Source organism: Podarcis muralis, chromosome 1 (assembly GCF_964188315.1).
Source record: "Podarcis muralis chromosome 1, rPodMur119.hap1.1, whole genome shotgun sequence".
NCBI classification, from domain to species: domain Eukaryota; kingdom Metazoa; phylum Chordata; class Lepidosauria; order Squamata; family Lacertidae; genus Podarcis; species Podarcis muralis.
In genome coordinates, this window is record NC_135655.1 from 108,575,023 (window position 1) to 108,592,448 (window position 17,426).

Consider the following 17,426-nt stretch of genomic DNA (forward strand, 5'->3'; position numbering starts at 1 on the left):
CAGGCAGCCACAGCAGAAACTGAGGCCTCTGCAAATTTGTTTTTGTTTTAATTAAAAAATATTGCAAGTAGCACAATCACTAAACGGTCGCAGATGTAGTGAAAATTCCAATAGCTTAGGTGAATATGAAAATATATAGAATGACCCCAGTAGAGCTTTCAAATAGTAAGAAAACAAGTGTACTCAATACGGGATGTTAATAGCAAAGTATTTTAAAAGGGAAAGCTGTGATATACATGCAGCTGCTGTGCAAAACTGGTTCTATCCATTGAACTTCAAGTTCCAGCAAAATGAATGTAGATGCTGAAAGTCACAAACTGGATAGGGTGTGCCAAAAATAGAAGAGTATTTGCATACAACATGGGTAGCCAATGGGATGCCCTCTGGATGTTGCTGAACTCCAGTTCCCATCATCCCTGACCATTGGCCATGCTGGCAGGGAATGATGGGAACTGGAGTGCAATGACTTCAGTAAGGCGCCATGTTGACTTAGGGTCAGATTTCTTCTGGCTCAAGCTAAAAAATAACAATCCATCTTTAATTAATAAAAACCTAAGAACAAAAAAATAGCCTGCTGGATCAGGCCAATGGGCCATCGAATCCAGCACCCTGTTCTCACAGTGGCCAACCAGATGCCTGTGGGAAACTAGGAAGCAGAATGTTATGTACTGAAGTTCTCACCCTGGGCCAGCAGGGGGATACTGTAGATAGATATGCAAATAAGGGATCGAAAGTGATGTTCAGTGATTGGATAGTTTTAGAAAGTTGTTACAGTAGCATTGTACTGGAGCTCTATATAAGCAGGCTGACTGAGCCCTTCAGTTCAGTTCTGTTCTGGCCTGTGAATAAACAAGAGCTGTTTGAAGAATCGCTGTGTCGTCTGATATGTTCACCCACAACTTAACACAGAACATGAGCGCAAGAGCACTCTCCTCTCCCGTGGTTTTCAGCAGCTGGTATTCAGAAGCACTGCTGCTTCCAACAATGGAGGCAGAACATAGTCATTATGACTGGTAGCCATCGATAGCCCTCTCCTCTGTCTAATCCTCTGAAAGCCACTCAAGTTAGCAGCCACCAGTGTCTCCTGGGGGACCAAGTTCCATAGTTTGACTCTGCACTACAATGTTGAAAGTTCATTGTTTATCCACAGGTAAAGGTTAAGGGACCCCTGACCATTAGGTCCAGTCATGGCCGACTCTGGGGTTGCAGCGCTCATCTCACTTTATTGGCCGAGGGAGCTGGCATACAGCTTCTGGGCCATGTGGCCAGCATGGCTAAGCCGCTTCTGGCGAACCAGAGCAGCGCACGGAAACACCGTTTACCTTCCCGCCAAAGCGATACCTATTTATCTACTTGCACTTCGTGCTTTTGAACTGCTAGGTTGGCAGGAACAGGGACCGAGCAACGGGAGCTCACCCCATCACGGGGATTCAAACCACCAACCTTCTGATCGGCAAGTCCTAGGCTCTGTGGTTTAACCCACAGCGCCACCCGCATCTATCCATACACAACATAAAACATGACCGCATGATGGCACCACAAACTTTGAATTTCCAAACCAAATATATTTCATTCTACAAACTTAATTTTCTCTACTAAATTGCATTTTTTTCCTAGCTGCATTTTTTATCATATTAGCCAACAGCACAGTGAGGTATATGTGAATAAAATATGGATCCTCACCAGCAAGATACACCACAAGACAAGTAATATATTGGTCTTACAAAGCATCATTTGATTCTGGATTTTTTTGAGGTAGAGTTTTGTCAACCATGAGAACGGGAAAAGCACAGTCTCAACCAGTTGAGCTTACTTTCTGAGCCAGTCGAAAGCAAACTTTTATACATCATTCAGCCAAGGAGTTTACAAAAAGGAGGAAGCAAGTGTTTAACTTCTTTTCCTCACTGAAATTGGCGAGGCTAAAAAAAAAGTGTAATGTTGGTTGACTTCTTGAATTAGAATGGTGCAATCTAGCACTGATGCATACAGTGGTACCTCTGGATGCGAACGGGATCCGTTCCAGAGCCCCGTTCGCATCCTGAAGCGAACACAAGAACGCAAGAACAAGAATTAAATTGGAAAATGTGACATTTAAGATTAGATATAAGGGTTGAAATGTGAATTGGGATATAAATTTGTAATACAAAGCAGTAAATTGGGGAAAATAGGGACACAGCTAGGAAGAAGAGTCAACTTTTTGGAAAAATGTATTAAATTTGATGTAATTTGGTATTGATTGGTTAAAATTTGGAAGACTAATAAAAACTATTTGGCAAATATATAAATACATAAATACTTGCAATTACAAAAAACACAACCACAAAATCCAGGGTGGGATTGTTTGTGCTACTTGGTTGGAGAACTGCATTGCAAAATTCAGAAAACTGGAATTTGAAGGAAGGCTGTGTTTTTGTTCTCATATTATTTCAGAAATTGTGGATTAGGTAGACTCACCTTGAAATGTGAACTGTGTTGAATTTCTCCTCCATCCTTATTGGAGAATGCAAACAACTGGAGAGATTTGTAAAGTGAAAGGAAGGACGCTCACAAACACTTCTTGACCATTTTGGAAGGTGGGAAAGTACAACAAATGTCTTGCATCCACCCAACCCATGAGAATTTCTCCCCCCAAAATCCTCCCCCTTTTCTGATTTTGGAATTCAATTTCTTTTGTCATAAAATTGGTGGAGAATGTTCGAAGCGCAGGAGAAGATTTTGGCACAGCACAGCACTGCATCAGGTGATTTCCTCTATCCAAAGTTGAAAGGCTTACAGTAGTGCAGAACGAATGATACAAATTTCTACAATCTGTAGGAAACTCTACTTTAAATCAATGGTTTATTGTGCAGAGAACGTCTGCTAGTCTTAGCCGACTTACAACACAATCCTATGCATGTTTGCTCAGATGTAAGTTCTATTGCGTGCAGCGGGCCTTTCTCCTAGGTAAACATGATTAGGATTGTAGCTTTAAGAAGGTCTTCCATTGGTGGCTGTTATATGTGCATCTGATTTGTCACTGATGAACCATACCAGGTAAACAAAGTACAGTCATACCTCATGTTACGTTTGCTTCAGGTTGAGCATTTTCAGATTGCGTCCCGTGGCGACCCGGAAGTACTGGAATGGGTTACTTCCGGGTTTCGCAGCTCACGCATGCGCAGATGCGCAAAATGACGTCACACGCATGTGCAGAAGCAGCAAATCGCGACCCACGCACACACAGACACAGGTTGCATTCTGGTCATGTTGCGAACGGGCCTCCAGAACGGATCCCGTTCGCAACCAGAGGTACCACTGTAATACATTTAGAGCATTTCATGACCTAAGAAAAATACTGCTGCTGCTGAACTTCCTTCTCTATTTTGACAAAGCATTGGACACAGCATTAACACTAACCACCTGGCTGCTCCCCCTCTGATTGGGCTTGCAGTTGGGTCCTTAAATGGTAAGACTAGCATCTTCCAGGATCATGTTCCAAGGACACAACATTTTAAAGGATTTTATCAATGGTGTCATACTACAGTAGCTGAATGGCAGTTCACTCCAATTACATAGCACATAAAAAGTTCAAAAGGTAACGTGGCTGCCGAAATGGCAAGTCTGACCAGAAAGCTCAGGAACAAAGAAGACCAAAACTTTAATAAGGAATGGGAAATTTTTTATAATTTATCTTGGAGACCACTGTAAACAGATGAAAACATTAGCAGGATTGCAACAACACTTGCAATGTAACGGGTATCATGGAGATAAAGAAGTTATAAAAAAATATGGAGTACTGGAAAAGATGAAGTAGAAAAGATTTAATAACAGAACCCATGGAGGGGAAGGTGAGATTCCGAGGAATCTCTTATTGTGGATATGTGTTGTGTTATTTTTATAATTTTATACATGTAAAATCAAATAAAAATTATTTCAGAAACAAAACAAACCCCCACACACAAATGGTAACGTGGGGGGCACTGTGGTCTAAACCACTGAGCCTCTTGGGCTTGCTAATCAGAAGGTCAGTGGTTCGAATCCGTGCGACGGGGTGAGATCCAGTTGCTCTGTCCCAGCTTCCACCAACCTAGCAGTTTGAAAGCATACCTGTGCGAGTAGATAAATAGGTACTGCTGTGGCAGGAAAGTAAACGGTGTTTCCATGCGCTCTGGTTTCCATCACGGTGGTTCGTTGCGCCAGAAGCAGTTTAGTCATACTGGCCACATGACCCAGAAAGCTGTCGGTGGACAAATGTCGGCTCCCTCAGCCTGAAAAGCGAGATGAGTGCTGCACCCCAGTCGCCTTTGACTGGACTTAACCGTTCAAGGCTCCTTTACCTTTACCTTATACCTTTCAATGCACATGCATCTTACCCATGCAGAAGCTCCAATGACAGCTGTCATTGAGGTCAGTGTTAATCAGATTTGTGGGAGCACCGTATGTACAGTAGAGCTTTGATACCCAACTAGAGGAATGGAATAACCTGTGTGCTCTATTTGCTTTAAACTAATCTATTCCATCGGTATTTGTGACAGGGTAGGAAGGTGATTTCAGAAAGTCTTTTGAGAATTTTTTTAAGCAAGTTTGAAACATTTTCATTTTAGACCTAATCATATAAAATTAGAAACAGGGATGGTCACGAGGAAACGGAAGAACACATTTGTTGATTGCTATCTTATGAAAACAAGTGAACAGTTTCAAAAACAACAACTGGAAAAGGATATGAATGTACCAAAATCTTAATAGATATTTTTCTAATAGGGTTGAAAGGAGTTAAAATGTATAGGGCAGGAGTGGCACTGAATCGGAAAATTGCCTTTCCTCTATTCAATACTATAAAAGTCTGGAAGAAAGAAGAAAAGGTGAGAGCAACTTAAAGTCATGCACTTCTACAATCATCTTTCATTATTAATTTCCCCCAGTGATTAAAAAAACCAGTCACTGTGAACACATCCTTTCCTGTCAAATGCTGTATTGTTATAACTTACCTAATAAGCAGGACATTATTTACTATGTAAGAGTATTCGTTGCCCTTCGCAGATGCATTTTCCTCTTCATATTGTTGTTATATCGTTTGTTCTACTCAGACGCCTTTCAGTAGAAAAGTTAATAGCTGGCTCACATTTTACAACGCATTTTGAAGCACCTCTTGCCTTGTGCATGAAGGCCATCTCTGAGAACCTTCTATTGGGGAGGGTCTTAGGGTGTTGCTGAACTGGACCTATGTAGCCCTCTCCCTACACTTCCTCAGAGATTAACCTGAGAGGTACCGGTACCCAAGCCATTTGGTATTCTGGACAAACTTGAAGACAACAAGTATTTTCCCTCCCATGTACACGAGTATACTGATGTTTCAGTCTTTGGAGAGTTGCATGGGTTTCACTCTTTTACTCCTTAGAAGAAGAGCAGAAACAGCCTCCATTAAGTGTTTGTGCTCTTTTAAAGGATGGGCAGAAACAGCCGCCATTAACTCTTTCTCCTCTGTACTCAAGTGCTCAAATGAATTGGGAAAGGGCTCTTTTTGCTATAGTATGTATTACTTTTTAAGCAACCATCCCAGTTTATCAAAATCCCAAAGCTTTAATCAACTGAATGCTCCAGTCACTATAAACTTTGCCCTCCAAGAACCATATTATTTGACTGCTTATGGTGGCAGTTTGGTGCAGATTTGAACTGCCCATTTTGCATGCTGCTCCTTAACAAAACATAGCTTTAAGAAATCAACCACAACAACTCCAGGGGAATTATTGGATGTAACAGGGAGCAGATATATCAGAAGCCTGAAGTGCCTTTTTTTTTTTCACTCTTCATTTGATAACTAAAACTATGTGATGTCTGCTGTCTCCCTGGTGCCAGGGCAGGGATATTCTGAGGATACCATAGCACAATGCTTTGCAATATAACAGAAACGACAGTTGGTGATTCACCATGCAAAGTGCCAGGACAAGCAGCCTCTGGGCATACTTAGAGTGCCTTGCTAGAGTTGCCTGCATGGTACAAGGAAAGGAAGCCTCTGAATGTACACAGAGGGTTGTGTTCACTGTTAGTCATACTCAGGGTAGACTCATTCAAATAAAAATGGTTCAGAACCATTAATTTCAATGGCTCTACAATGAGTAGTCAATAGTGGGATACAACCTAAAGTGGCTGGTCCCCAAGGAGAAATGTAGTCACCAAGTCACCTGCCTGGTACAAGAGAAGGAAGCCTCTGGGCATGCACTCAGCACAATAAAACTAACTGAGCATTAGTTATGAGCAGACTTCTGGCACATCAATAAATTTGCAGGATTTTTTTTTTTAAGGCATGACGTGGGCATCAAAAGGGGAGGGAGCAAAGAAACTAATGTGCCCTAGCCCCAACCTCTGTGTGTAAATCTGGCAATGATTTAACAGCTGCTCACGCTGTCTACAGAGCATGCAGGTATGGACGCTTGCAAAGCAATGTCTACAAAAGTGCTTTTAAGAAACCCCAAACTGCAGTACTTCAAAGGCTGATGTGTGCATCATTTGAGTCAAATGCAATATTGCATATCAACATGAGAAGGCATATGCACCTTCATCGTAATAATAACATGAACATATCTTGCTGAGTTGGGAATTTCCCTTTCCAATTTCAAAGAGGAGAAACAGGTATGCGGGATAAACAAGCCCATCACCCCCTCTAAAAAGTTTTGCTTCTTCCCAACCGGTAGAATTTGTTTCCTCTGTGAAAATGTCCTTGGACAATTTAACAACAGTAATTAGCAATGGAATAACTAACTCAGGAGAATACCTTGCCACAGCTGTTGTTCCTGTGTACATGCAACCAGCAAAGGTGAGGAAATTCATAACTAACCAAAGGAACAAATGTGTCTTATACTCACTAGGGGTTTTAGATGGCAGTCCTTCCCAGTCCTATCTTGAGATGCCTAGGACCGAATCTGGGATCTTATGTTAGCACAGTAAGTATTCTACCAATGAACAATTACCCATTGCCGAGTTTATTGTATTGGTTTTCCTAACTTGTACGGTTTGACTATTTCAAAACAAGTGTCATTTCCCCGTAGGATGTCCTTAAAATGTCATGAGAGAATAAGTGCCATGTGCAAGCCAGCATTCCACAGATCAGGTGTGGCCCCCATAACTAGCTGCTTTGTATGTCCATGCACAGAACATCCTTAACATTATTCCATTTTCTCACAAGGAATCTTTTTGACTGCTGTGATTTGACCATACCATCTGCCCAAGCTGCCTTTGGTTTCAGTGAGCATATTCTTCTTCATTTCAGTTAGACAAGCTACCCAGGGAAGGAGCGTGATGTGTACCTCACAAGAGGTACTACACCTCTCCTAACACCCCACACCCCACCCCACACTCAGCTTTCACCTGTGGCTCCTAGAAACTGTCAACATGTGACAGAGGCCACAGCCCAGGAAACGGCTTCGACAGGCTGGCTAAACCAGGTGAGGACGGCTGATGAATACAGGCTCCAGAGGATTGAGCAGACAAGACTAACTATGGGTCCAATGGTCAAGAAGGTGGTTTCTGCATGTGCTGCAGAGGGAAACGAGGGACTGATGGAGCTTGTCAACCTGAGAAGGTAGCCCATCTAGGAGAAGGAAAACTCTGATCCTAAACTTCCACTGCCTTGCAGGATATCTTTGGGAGAAGAGAAGGCTAAGGAGTAAAACCTACACAAATCTGGAGCGGAGTCCGTAAGGCAGTTGGATGGTGCCTTGTACACCTCCTTCTGGCAACTCATGCAGCAGCCAAGCTGGTGCCTAAAATACTTCTCTGCTTCCCTTTGGACCAGATCAGTGAGACTGAAAGAGAGGTCTTGTCATCTGGGTAGACCAAGACCTCCATTATGCACTACCCAGGCTATGATGTATGTTTTTTAAAAAAACTGCTGCTTTTATTTATTTAGATAGATATAGATAGATAGATTTGACCAAACTGCGGGAGGTAGTGGAGGACAGAGGTGCCTGGCTTGCTCTGGTCCATGGGGTCACGAAGAGTCGGACACGACTAAACGACTAAACAACAACAATAGATAGATAGATGATAGATAGATAGATAGATAGATAGATAGATAGATAGATAGATAGATAGTTGTAGAATAATTGTTGTCAGCAAACAATTCAACCACCCAGCTAATCAATGGTCTCAGAAAATATGAGAAGCTAATAACCAGTCATTTGGTCTATGGAACAGTGTGTGTGTGTGTGTGTGTGTGTGTGTGTGTGTGTGTGTGAGAGAGAGAGAGAGAGAGAGAGAGAGAGAGAGATCACTGTTGTCTCCCGCCAGCTTTTTGCTAGATAATTTTCCAGCAGAGTTGAAATACGAATAATTTTTGATGTACAGATTGAGAGCAAATGATTAACATCCTTGCAGTGCAATCAATTGTCCTTAACCCAGAAATGCTGGTTTTCAAACCTGGAAGATCACAAGTAACAGAGATCCCAGGAAGGCACATGGGAAAATTGTAGGCCTGTGTGCCTGACTGCAAGGAAATGGAAAAGGAAAGGGAAAGGGACAGTGTAAAATGCTTGATATGAAACACTCACTTTTTGGTTAAGATAAAATGGGTCCAGGTCTTCCAAGGGAGTAGCCACCATGCCAGGAGGTATGTCTCCATAAATAAATGGCAGTGATTTTCCAGCCTCCAAGTCACTACTGGGCTTTGGGCCATTTTCGTCGTCGTCTTTACGGTCTTGTTTGGACTGCTTAGCCTTCTCTGCAGCAATGCGTTGCTCAATAGCTGCAAGAGACTCTCTAGTGAAGTAGTGGAAGCTGTCAGGTCCTGGTGGTACAAGCACTGGCTGCTCCATCTTTTCATCCTGCTCATTTTAATTACCATTTATTCTCCTGCATAAGGAAGTACTGCATAAGGAAATGGGCAGGGAGGGAAGGAAGGAAGGAAGGAAGGAAGGAAGGGAGGAAGGAAGGAAGGAAGGAAAAGATGAAGAACAGAAATTATTAAGCAGGGAAGGAACACTTCCTCCACCAACTCTTTCTGATGCAAACAAACGACAGTACTACGTTGTTAAAAAGAACTTTCAAAAGAACGAGCCCTTGGATTTCCAAGACACAACCCATCAACCCGCCTTGCTGCTGTGCACACTCCATTCCCTTCAGTGAGATTTGCCTGTGGTTCAGAACAGTATCTGTTTTTCCTCTGGCAGGACTTCTGGACCGTTAATTATTATTTATTTATTACCCTTTGTTAAATTGATATACTGCCCTATATACCCGCAGGTCTCAGGGCGGCTCACAGGATAACATCAGAATATAAAAACCACAAAATACGGAATCAAAATACAACAAAAACAACCCAATAACCCAATTTCGGTGGGTGGCATAACCAATCGAAATCGATCGGATAAAGCTTTTCCCGGCATGCAGATCTAATGACAGGGAAATTGTGGATTTCTGCTTGTTGTGGAGCTGTCAAAAGACACAGGGACCTGACCATAGGGTTCTCATATAATCCCACTGGAATGAATGGAGATTGCCCCGCAGCAATGCACAATAGTTTGGTGTCCTAAAAATAGCTTATTGATATGCCAGCTACTTGAGACAAAGCACTGAGCCGTTCTAAAAGCTATTTGATCTTTTTTTTAAAAAACACACAAAAAAACTCCAAGCAAGTGTTATTGGAGGGCACAGCGTTTTACTGCAAACAATATTTTATTAATTACAAAAAATAAGAATGCTACCCTGCTACAGAATCCTAGGGGGAACACATTGGTTAATTAACAAAAGGGTCTAATTCAGTGACTTGATTTCAGCTGGGTTGATCCTGTGAAGATATTTTCAGAATCAGGTCAGAGCAAAACCCTGCCTTGCATTCTCCTCTGCAAAATGCAGGCAGAAAAAATACAGCAGATATTTGGGATTGGGGGTTGGGGGGGTTGGGGATGGAGACACCACATTTCCTCTACAGTATGTGGCTCTTGCCGAGTACTCCTGAGAGCACACATGCTTGTTATAGTTGGAAACCGCAGCATATGCTCTTAATTCCTTTTAATGGATTTGATATTTTGGAAATATGCTTAAGAGCGGAAAGAGATGAAACAGTGTCACAAATATACCGTATGCAGCCAAAAATCAGCATGGCAACAGAGGGAGGTTGGGTGGGGGGGAAACACCAAGTGCTGAGGAAAACTGCTTATGGTGCACCTTTTATGCTGCTGAGTGATTTTTCTTTCTTTATGGTTTTTGCAGGCTGGGTTTTCAAATGTGAATTTGGACAGAGAAGAGCACATCCTCCCCACCCCCACCTCCTCCGAGAGACTAGAGCGTCTGCAATCTCCACCCATTGGCAGGATGCCTTGAAGAAGGCCTGCTCGTTAGTGCCAGACCTAATACACTCGGGCAAAAGAGGGAGATGAAGAAGAGCAGAGGAGTGCAAAAGGAAAAGGGGGAGGTGGAAGGTATGAGCAGAGCAGAGACACGATGCTGGATCAGAAGGGTGGAAGCGTGTGCTGATTCATTTTAAAGGAATGGGGAAGGATCAGAGAGAGAGACAGGGATATCTATGGAGAGGGGAAAGGAGGGAAGAGAGAAAAGAGGAGATGAAGAAAGAACAGGAAAGAGGGAGTGAGAGGAGAAAGTGTAACAACTAATTTCGATTGCGTAAGAGAAAGAGAAAGAAAAAAAAAGAAATTGTTGGAATGTTCAATGAAAAAGACATAGAACTTCCAAGTAGATAAACCAGTGAGATATTAGAATGATTTGGGGGGGGGAAGGGGGTGTCGAAAACTGTCTTTTGGTTGTGACCATTTTGTTTGAAATCAAATTGCAAAACAAAGGAAGGAAGGAAGGAAGGAAGATAGATCTGCAGGGAAACCACTGGAAATCTTTGTTTTATTGCAAGTGTTGGGGGGAAAGGGTTGGGTTTTTTTGCTTTTTGCTTTTTGCTTAATGGCAAAAGGAAAATCCCAGCACTGCAAAACAAAAAACAACAAAAACAGCTAATGGATCCTTAATGCACATGCAAAGTAAATAAAGCCTGAATTTCAAAGGTCTCCTTTGACCATGTCTGATAAGTAGATGAATCCCAATATACTTCAGGTTTAACGTCTGAATTGACATTTAAAGGACTATATAAGGGTGGTTCACTTAAAACAGCAATTCCAACTTTTCCAGATGGATTACCGTATTTTACGCACCGGCCCATAGGGCGCACTTAGTTTTTATTTTTTTTGGGGGGGGGGAATAAAGAAAAAAAATTATTTCCTCCCCAGGCGCCGGGCGGGGGAAGCCCGAGCTTCCCCCGACCCCAGCCCCCAGAACAGGCTGCTATCCGCAAGCCTTGGAAGCCCGGCGGGAGCTTCAGCGAAAGCCTGCATTCGCCCCATAGGACGCACACACATTTCCCTTTTATTTTTGGAGGGGAAAAAGTGCGTCCTATAGGGCGAAAAATACGGTATAAGCCAGATGGAATCAGTAAGCACTATATATTACAAGACTACCTGAATTTTCACATGGAGACGGTAATAGTATACAGTGGTACCTGGGGTTAAGTACTTAATTCGTTCCGGAGGTCCGTACTTAACCTGAAACTGTTCTTAACCTGAAGCACCACTTTAGCTAATGGGGCCTCCTGCTGCTGCCGCGCCACCGGAGCATGATTTCTGTTCTCATCCTGAAGCAAAGTTCTTAACCCAAGGTACTATTTCTGGGTTAGCGGAGTCTGTAACCTGAAGCGTCTGTAACCCGAGGTACCACCGTAATTGGTTTAGGAGTTTTGCAATGTCCCAGTTACATTTATCAATCATTTTAGAAACTGATACAAATGCATACTTTTTTTTGGGGGGGGGGAGGAATAGGGACTTGTAATAGAAGAGAAATGCCGCTACAATTGGCCAAATGATCAGCAGTATTGGCTGAAAAAAATCAAACTACATGTTAGCATTATTAAAAAGAATTCAGTTTACTTCGATACTCACAAACACAAACTGACAATAGGACGGAATTGGTTGCCCTAAAACTCTTAACACAGATTTTAAATTTTTTTTTTAAAGTAAGAAGGCATGACTCAAAATTTGGAACCTTTGTTGGTGATGATACAAGGTTCCTGGCAGCCATTGGTGCATGAAAAGGATGGGTCAGCACTCTTGGTTGGCTGTGACCATTGTTCCAAGAAGTGTCCTTATAGGAAGCACTTTGCTTCTTCTGTTCATACTACAGCATCAGAGAATGGTGCAAAAGGGAGGTATAGAAGGAAGGGAGAGAGGAGGAAGGATGATGTTGCAGATGTTCAAAGTCCTGGAACAGAGAATCCGGCCTCATTCGCACACAATTGTGCTTGTGTTACAAGTGCCAACACTAAGACTGGGGAGTGGGAGTTTACACACAGCACACTACAGAGGGTGGAGTGGGGTGGGTGGGTGGGTGGGTACCCCTATTTGATGCAGGTCATAGGCTCCCAAGTTGGGTTTACCCTTACATGCACTTGCAGAAGGAGGGCTGGAGTGGAATAATGTGGCTTACCCAATGCCTATGAATAACTGTTCACATGTAGAGTAGACCCAATAAAAGTTGTGGCCTATTTTACTCCCAAACTATATGCTGCTGTCTTGTCTGGCTAGTCACTCTGGGAACTGGAGGGTCACGGGGTCTTGGCATTTAATGGAGAATCTGGCCTCATTTGCCCATATTGTGTCCGTGTGAAAAGTGACAACACACTACAGACGGTGAGCTCTCTTGACCTAGAAGATAACATTATTTCCCCTGCTGACTGAGCTAAACTTAGATAGGATATTATTATTATTATTATTATTATTATTATTATTATTATTATTTTAAGTAACCCCACCACAGCTGCTATCAGCCCCAGGAAGAAAGCTTCCTTTGCTGATAAGGGCAGTTTCCTTTCAGGGGTAAAATGCAGATTTGCTGGTGGGTGGAAATTTTCATCAGGACTGTGGTAAATCGGTAAGAGTGCTGTCATACCAGTACTGATTATCTTCTTTCATCCTCCACACAGCTGTTATTTACAAGGAACAGCCTAGGCAAACTCAACACAGTCACACATTTAATGTCACATTTAGCATGGCCCTCTGTATTAGCTTGGTAGTTCTTTCATGCCTGTGTAACTATACAAACTACTATGTGCACTAATGGTATCACTTAAATACTAAATGCAGAGAGGATCAGTTCACCTAAACAAGCATTACTTCTTTTACTCATTCAGTTGTATGCTTGGAAATATGGTCATGTGAACACACACACACACACACACACACACACACACACACACACACGTATAGGAGTAATAGAGTAGACCCTGGCTGCATCTACACAGCTATAAAAAACACTCTGAAAATGCTCTGGGGAAAAACGATTTTAAAGCTAACAATGGAAAATTTAATAGAGTTCCTATTTCAGCTCCAGACCACCATCTGGTGTCAGAACGCATTTATAACGTTTTATTTTTACTAATGTAGCTGAGTCCCCTATGAAATAGATTTACGTCCACTGATCTCAGTGAGTCTAATTCTGAGCATGGCTTGGATATTGCCTGCATGTTGTAGAAATGCAAGAAAAGGACCCGATTTAAATATCACAACTAGATTTTCTCTTTGCACGTAATAACGAGGGAAAGCACATTTATCGTGTATTGTCTCAGAAATACTGAACTCATCATAGCTTCTACTCAACATTTCTTATATACTTAATTCTGCCTCCAATAAACTGCAATGAAATGCTCCGCATCACTGTTCCTTCGCCTCACTTCCAGCAATTAACACATAACATTGTTGGTGTCAAGAGTAATGATCATCACAACAAGGTACCCAGTCTCTCTAAAACCTGAGCTACAGTTGGCATCTAAACAGTTATTACCTGCCAAGTACAGTCCTCTTCCTTACAACTAGGACATACGGTGTGCACCAGTGATGACCCTAGAGCCTGAGAATTACTGGCAGAGATCACCCTTTTGTGAAAAAGCTGCCTGCACTCTGTTATGGCCAACGAACCCAAAACATGTTGTGTTTATTATGGGTACTGAAAAAGATACCCTTTGACCATTTAGGGGTTTTTTTGTTTTGGTTTTTTTTGCAGGCAATAGTTTCATTTATTATTGTTTATTTAAAGCATCTTTAACCCAGCTGGAAAGGCTCCCAAAGCAGCTTATATAAAATCATAAAGAAAGAAGGCAGCCCCTGCCTGCTCAGAATCTGAAAGACGGAATGCAAAATGAAAAGGGAATCATGTGGGAAGAAGAAAACAAACCCATTTCAGAAACCAGTTCTTAAAATCCCAAAGTTTTTAGAACGACCAGCTTGAAAAGAAACAATTCAAGAAGAAAAGCCAAAGGGAGCTGTCCCTTCAGCAGAGCCAATGAGATGTTTCCTGCTTGTCTTCTCTCCCCCTGCTGTATAGCCTGATGGAATACCAGCTGCCCAAAGTTGCAGATTTGAAAGTATTTGCCTGCTAAGAATCACCTTTAATGTAGGACTTAGTTTAAAGAAACAATGCCCGGCAAATTTAGCATAGGATGCCAGCTTCAAGGTTGATGTATTTTCCTTCCCTTGTCAGGTGTATGTCAGGGGAACAAAGCCTTCTTTGATTCACCCATGATATGCCCTTTTCTGCCTGCTTCCATCAGAGCATCAATAGCAGTGGAGGGATAGATGGCTGCAACAAGGTCTCTGAGGACAGACCACTTCCTTCACCCATGAAGAGGGAGGTCTGCAATAACCTATCGTGCCTGGAATACCTTCCCAGGGACTGTAGGATTGCACCCTAAATGATGTTCCCTGACAACATGTATCTGAAACCATGACAGTATACATAACAATATTACATTACTAAAATACAGTTTTCTCTCTCTCTTTATCTATGAAAAGAGTGTTGTTTTTCTGCCTCACACACTCAGTTCCTCTTGCAGTCTGAAGCTGATCACCAAGGATGTATTTGGGCAACAGAAATCTGTTACAGTAAGCAGTCCTTACTCTATATCCTTCTGTATGCCCTTGCCCTGTGTTATATATTATGGTTTTCGCTTTTGGCTAAAAGTTGATAAATCAGGGAAAACAGAAAGAAAACACAAGCTGCTGTTTTGAAAAGCTTTCAAAATAAACAGGGAAGAGTGCTAATATTATTTAATTAGGTAGAGGTTTTGCCCCGGGTGCTCATAAAGGTTCTATATCTGGGTGGTTTAACATTCTGCCATTCTATAATTATTATATTTTGTGTGTGTTTTTTTTCTTGTTTTCTGAGTCACTTTGGAATTGAAGAGCAGGACAGAAGTGAATTAAATCTTCCTATATACATAAAAATGTAAGGTTGCAAACTGAGAGGGAAATGGCAGTTTGAAACAACAGCAAAGGTTTGAGTAAATACCTTCATACATTGGAACATTTGTGGGCTCCGAATCCTTTATCTATCACACTTGAGGCAGCTGAGGAATGGAAGAGGGAGAAGTTTGAGTACAGTGAGAAGGGAGAAACACTGAAAGGAAAAAAGTGGCTGTTTTGAATAGCAGAAGTTTGAGTAAAGTGGAGGTGGAGAAACACTGAGAGGAAAATGGCAGTTTCAAACAATGACAGAGGTTTGAGTAAAGCAGTGATGGAGTGACACAGTGAGAAATGGTGGTTTTAAATAATAGCAGAAGGTTGAATAAAGCAGGGGTGGAGAAATGCTGAGAGGAAAAGTGGTGATTTAAAACAATGGCAGAGGTTTGAGTAGAGTCAGCAGCAGGTGACCCAAGGGGCAGTTTAAAACAGGGTTCGAGTACAATGAGAAGGAAGTTGGAAAAAGCTTTCAATGTTAGCTTTCTGAGTGTTAGCTTCTGCATTGTACTGTCTCTGCTATTTCTCACTGTTTTTGTTTTTTTTTTTAAAAAACCAGTGCTCCTCCATCTTTGCTTTCCTCAAATCTCTGCTGTTGTTCAAAACCACATTTTCACCTCAGTGTTCCTTCACTTAAGTTTTACTCAGACTTCTGCCATTGTTTAAGTACAGTGAGGAAATGGTTGTTTTAAACTTCTCCCTCTTCCATTCATCAATTAATAATAATAATAATAATAATAATAATAATAATAATAATAATAACAATAATAATAATAATAATAATAATAATAATAATAATTTATTTGTACCCCACCCATCTGGCTGGGTTTCCCCAGCCACTCCGGGCGGCTTCCAGCAGAACACTAAAATACACTAAGATGTCACACATTAAAAACTTCCCTGAACAGGGCTGCCTTAAGATGTCTTCGAATGTCAGGTAGTTGTTTATCTCTTTGACATCTGATGGGAGGGCGTTCCACAGGGCAGGGGCCACTACGGAGAAGCCCCTCTGCCTGGTTCCCTGTAGTTTTGCTTCTCGCAATGAGGGTACCGCCAGAAGGCCCTCGGAGCTGGACCTCAGTGTCCGGGCAGAACGATGGGGGTGGAGACGCTCCTTCAGATATACTGGACCAAGGCCGTTTAGGGCTTTAAAGGTCAACACCAACACTTTGAATTGTGCTTGGATACATACTGGGAGCCAATGTATGTCTTTCAAGACTGGTGTTATGTGGCCTCGGCAGCCGCTCCCAGTCACCAGTCTAGCTGCCGCATTCTGGATTAGTTGTAGTTTCCGGGTCACCTTCAAAGGTAGCCCCATGTAGAGTCCCATGTAAAGCTTCATGTGAGAGATACTCAGGATGCAGAGCCCTCAAATATTCCTTAGTACCTTCCCACAATGTATTTCACTCCTGGTAACATGTGTTGTCTTCAGCATGAAGTTACAGATTCCACATAGTTTAGAAACTGCATGGGTGTTTGCTTGTGACTAAAATATATGTACAACATTTATCAGTTGAGCATGACATTCTCTAATTGAGAACTGACAGGCTTGCTCTTAAGAGGCTATTTGTCTTAAAGATACAGCAACATACATCAGCATGGTGTGTTTGTGTGTGCAAAGGGGGCTGCAGAATGGGAAGGAGGCAGCAGCATGGAAATAGGGGTGGCCTGTGTGCAAAGGAGAGTTGGGAAAAGGAGAAAGGGGAAGGTAGTAAAAAGGACAGGGAGGTGATAATGGTGTGAGCATGCAAAGGGGGCTGGCAAGAGGAAATAGGAGAAGAGGTGGAAATGGGGGAGGATCTTTCTGCAAGGGAGAGTTGAGAAAAGTAAGTCGGGGGGGGGGGGATGGAGGGGAAAAAGGGAGTGAATGTGAAAAGGGGATGGCAAAAAAGGAGGAAGTAGGGGGTTTGGTAATGGGTTTGAGGTTGAAAGCAGGGGCCTGAATGGATCTGAAGCATAGGACAAGATGAAAAGGGTGCTTAGTAGTTGAAATGTGTGGGAGGAGTAGGATGCAGGATCTGGCCCTGGGGGGGGGGTTGGTGTGCAAGGGGGCATTGCACAAAAGGAAGGGAAAGGAGACATAGGCATTGGGGTGAAGGTGGAAACAGGAGTGCAAAGTGCCTTCAGAAATGAGGTGTGTGTGTGTGTGTGTGTGTGTGTGTGTGT

At 42.4% G+C, this 17,426-nt stretch overlaps 1 protein-coding gene across 1 annotated transcript in view; it reads right to left on the minus strand.

Moving 5' to 3' along the window:
- The window catches only part of LOC114605827 (sodium channel protein type 1 subunit alpha), a 110,646-nt gene that overhangs the window by 42,390 nt on the left and 50,830 nt on the right, over positions 1–17,426 (minus strand). Inside the window, exons 2-3 of the mRNA XM_077936927.1 lie at positions 8,526–8,841; positions 4,702–4,822 (exon numbers count right to left, since the gene is read on the minus strand). Of these exons, the coding sequence (XP_077793053.1) occupies positions 4,702–4,822; positions 8,526–8,789 (385 nt within the window). The 5' untranslated portion in view covers positions 8,790–8,841. The remainder of the gene's footprint in view (positions 1–4,701; positions 4,823–8,525; positions 8,842–17,426) is intronic.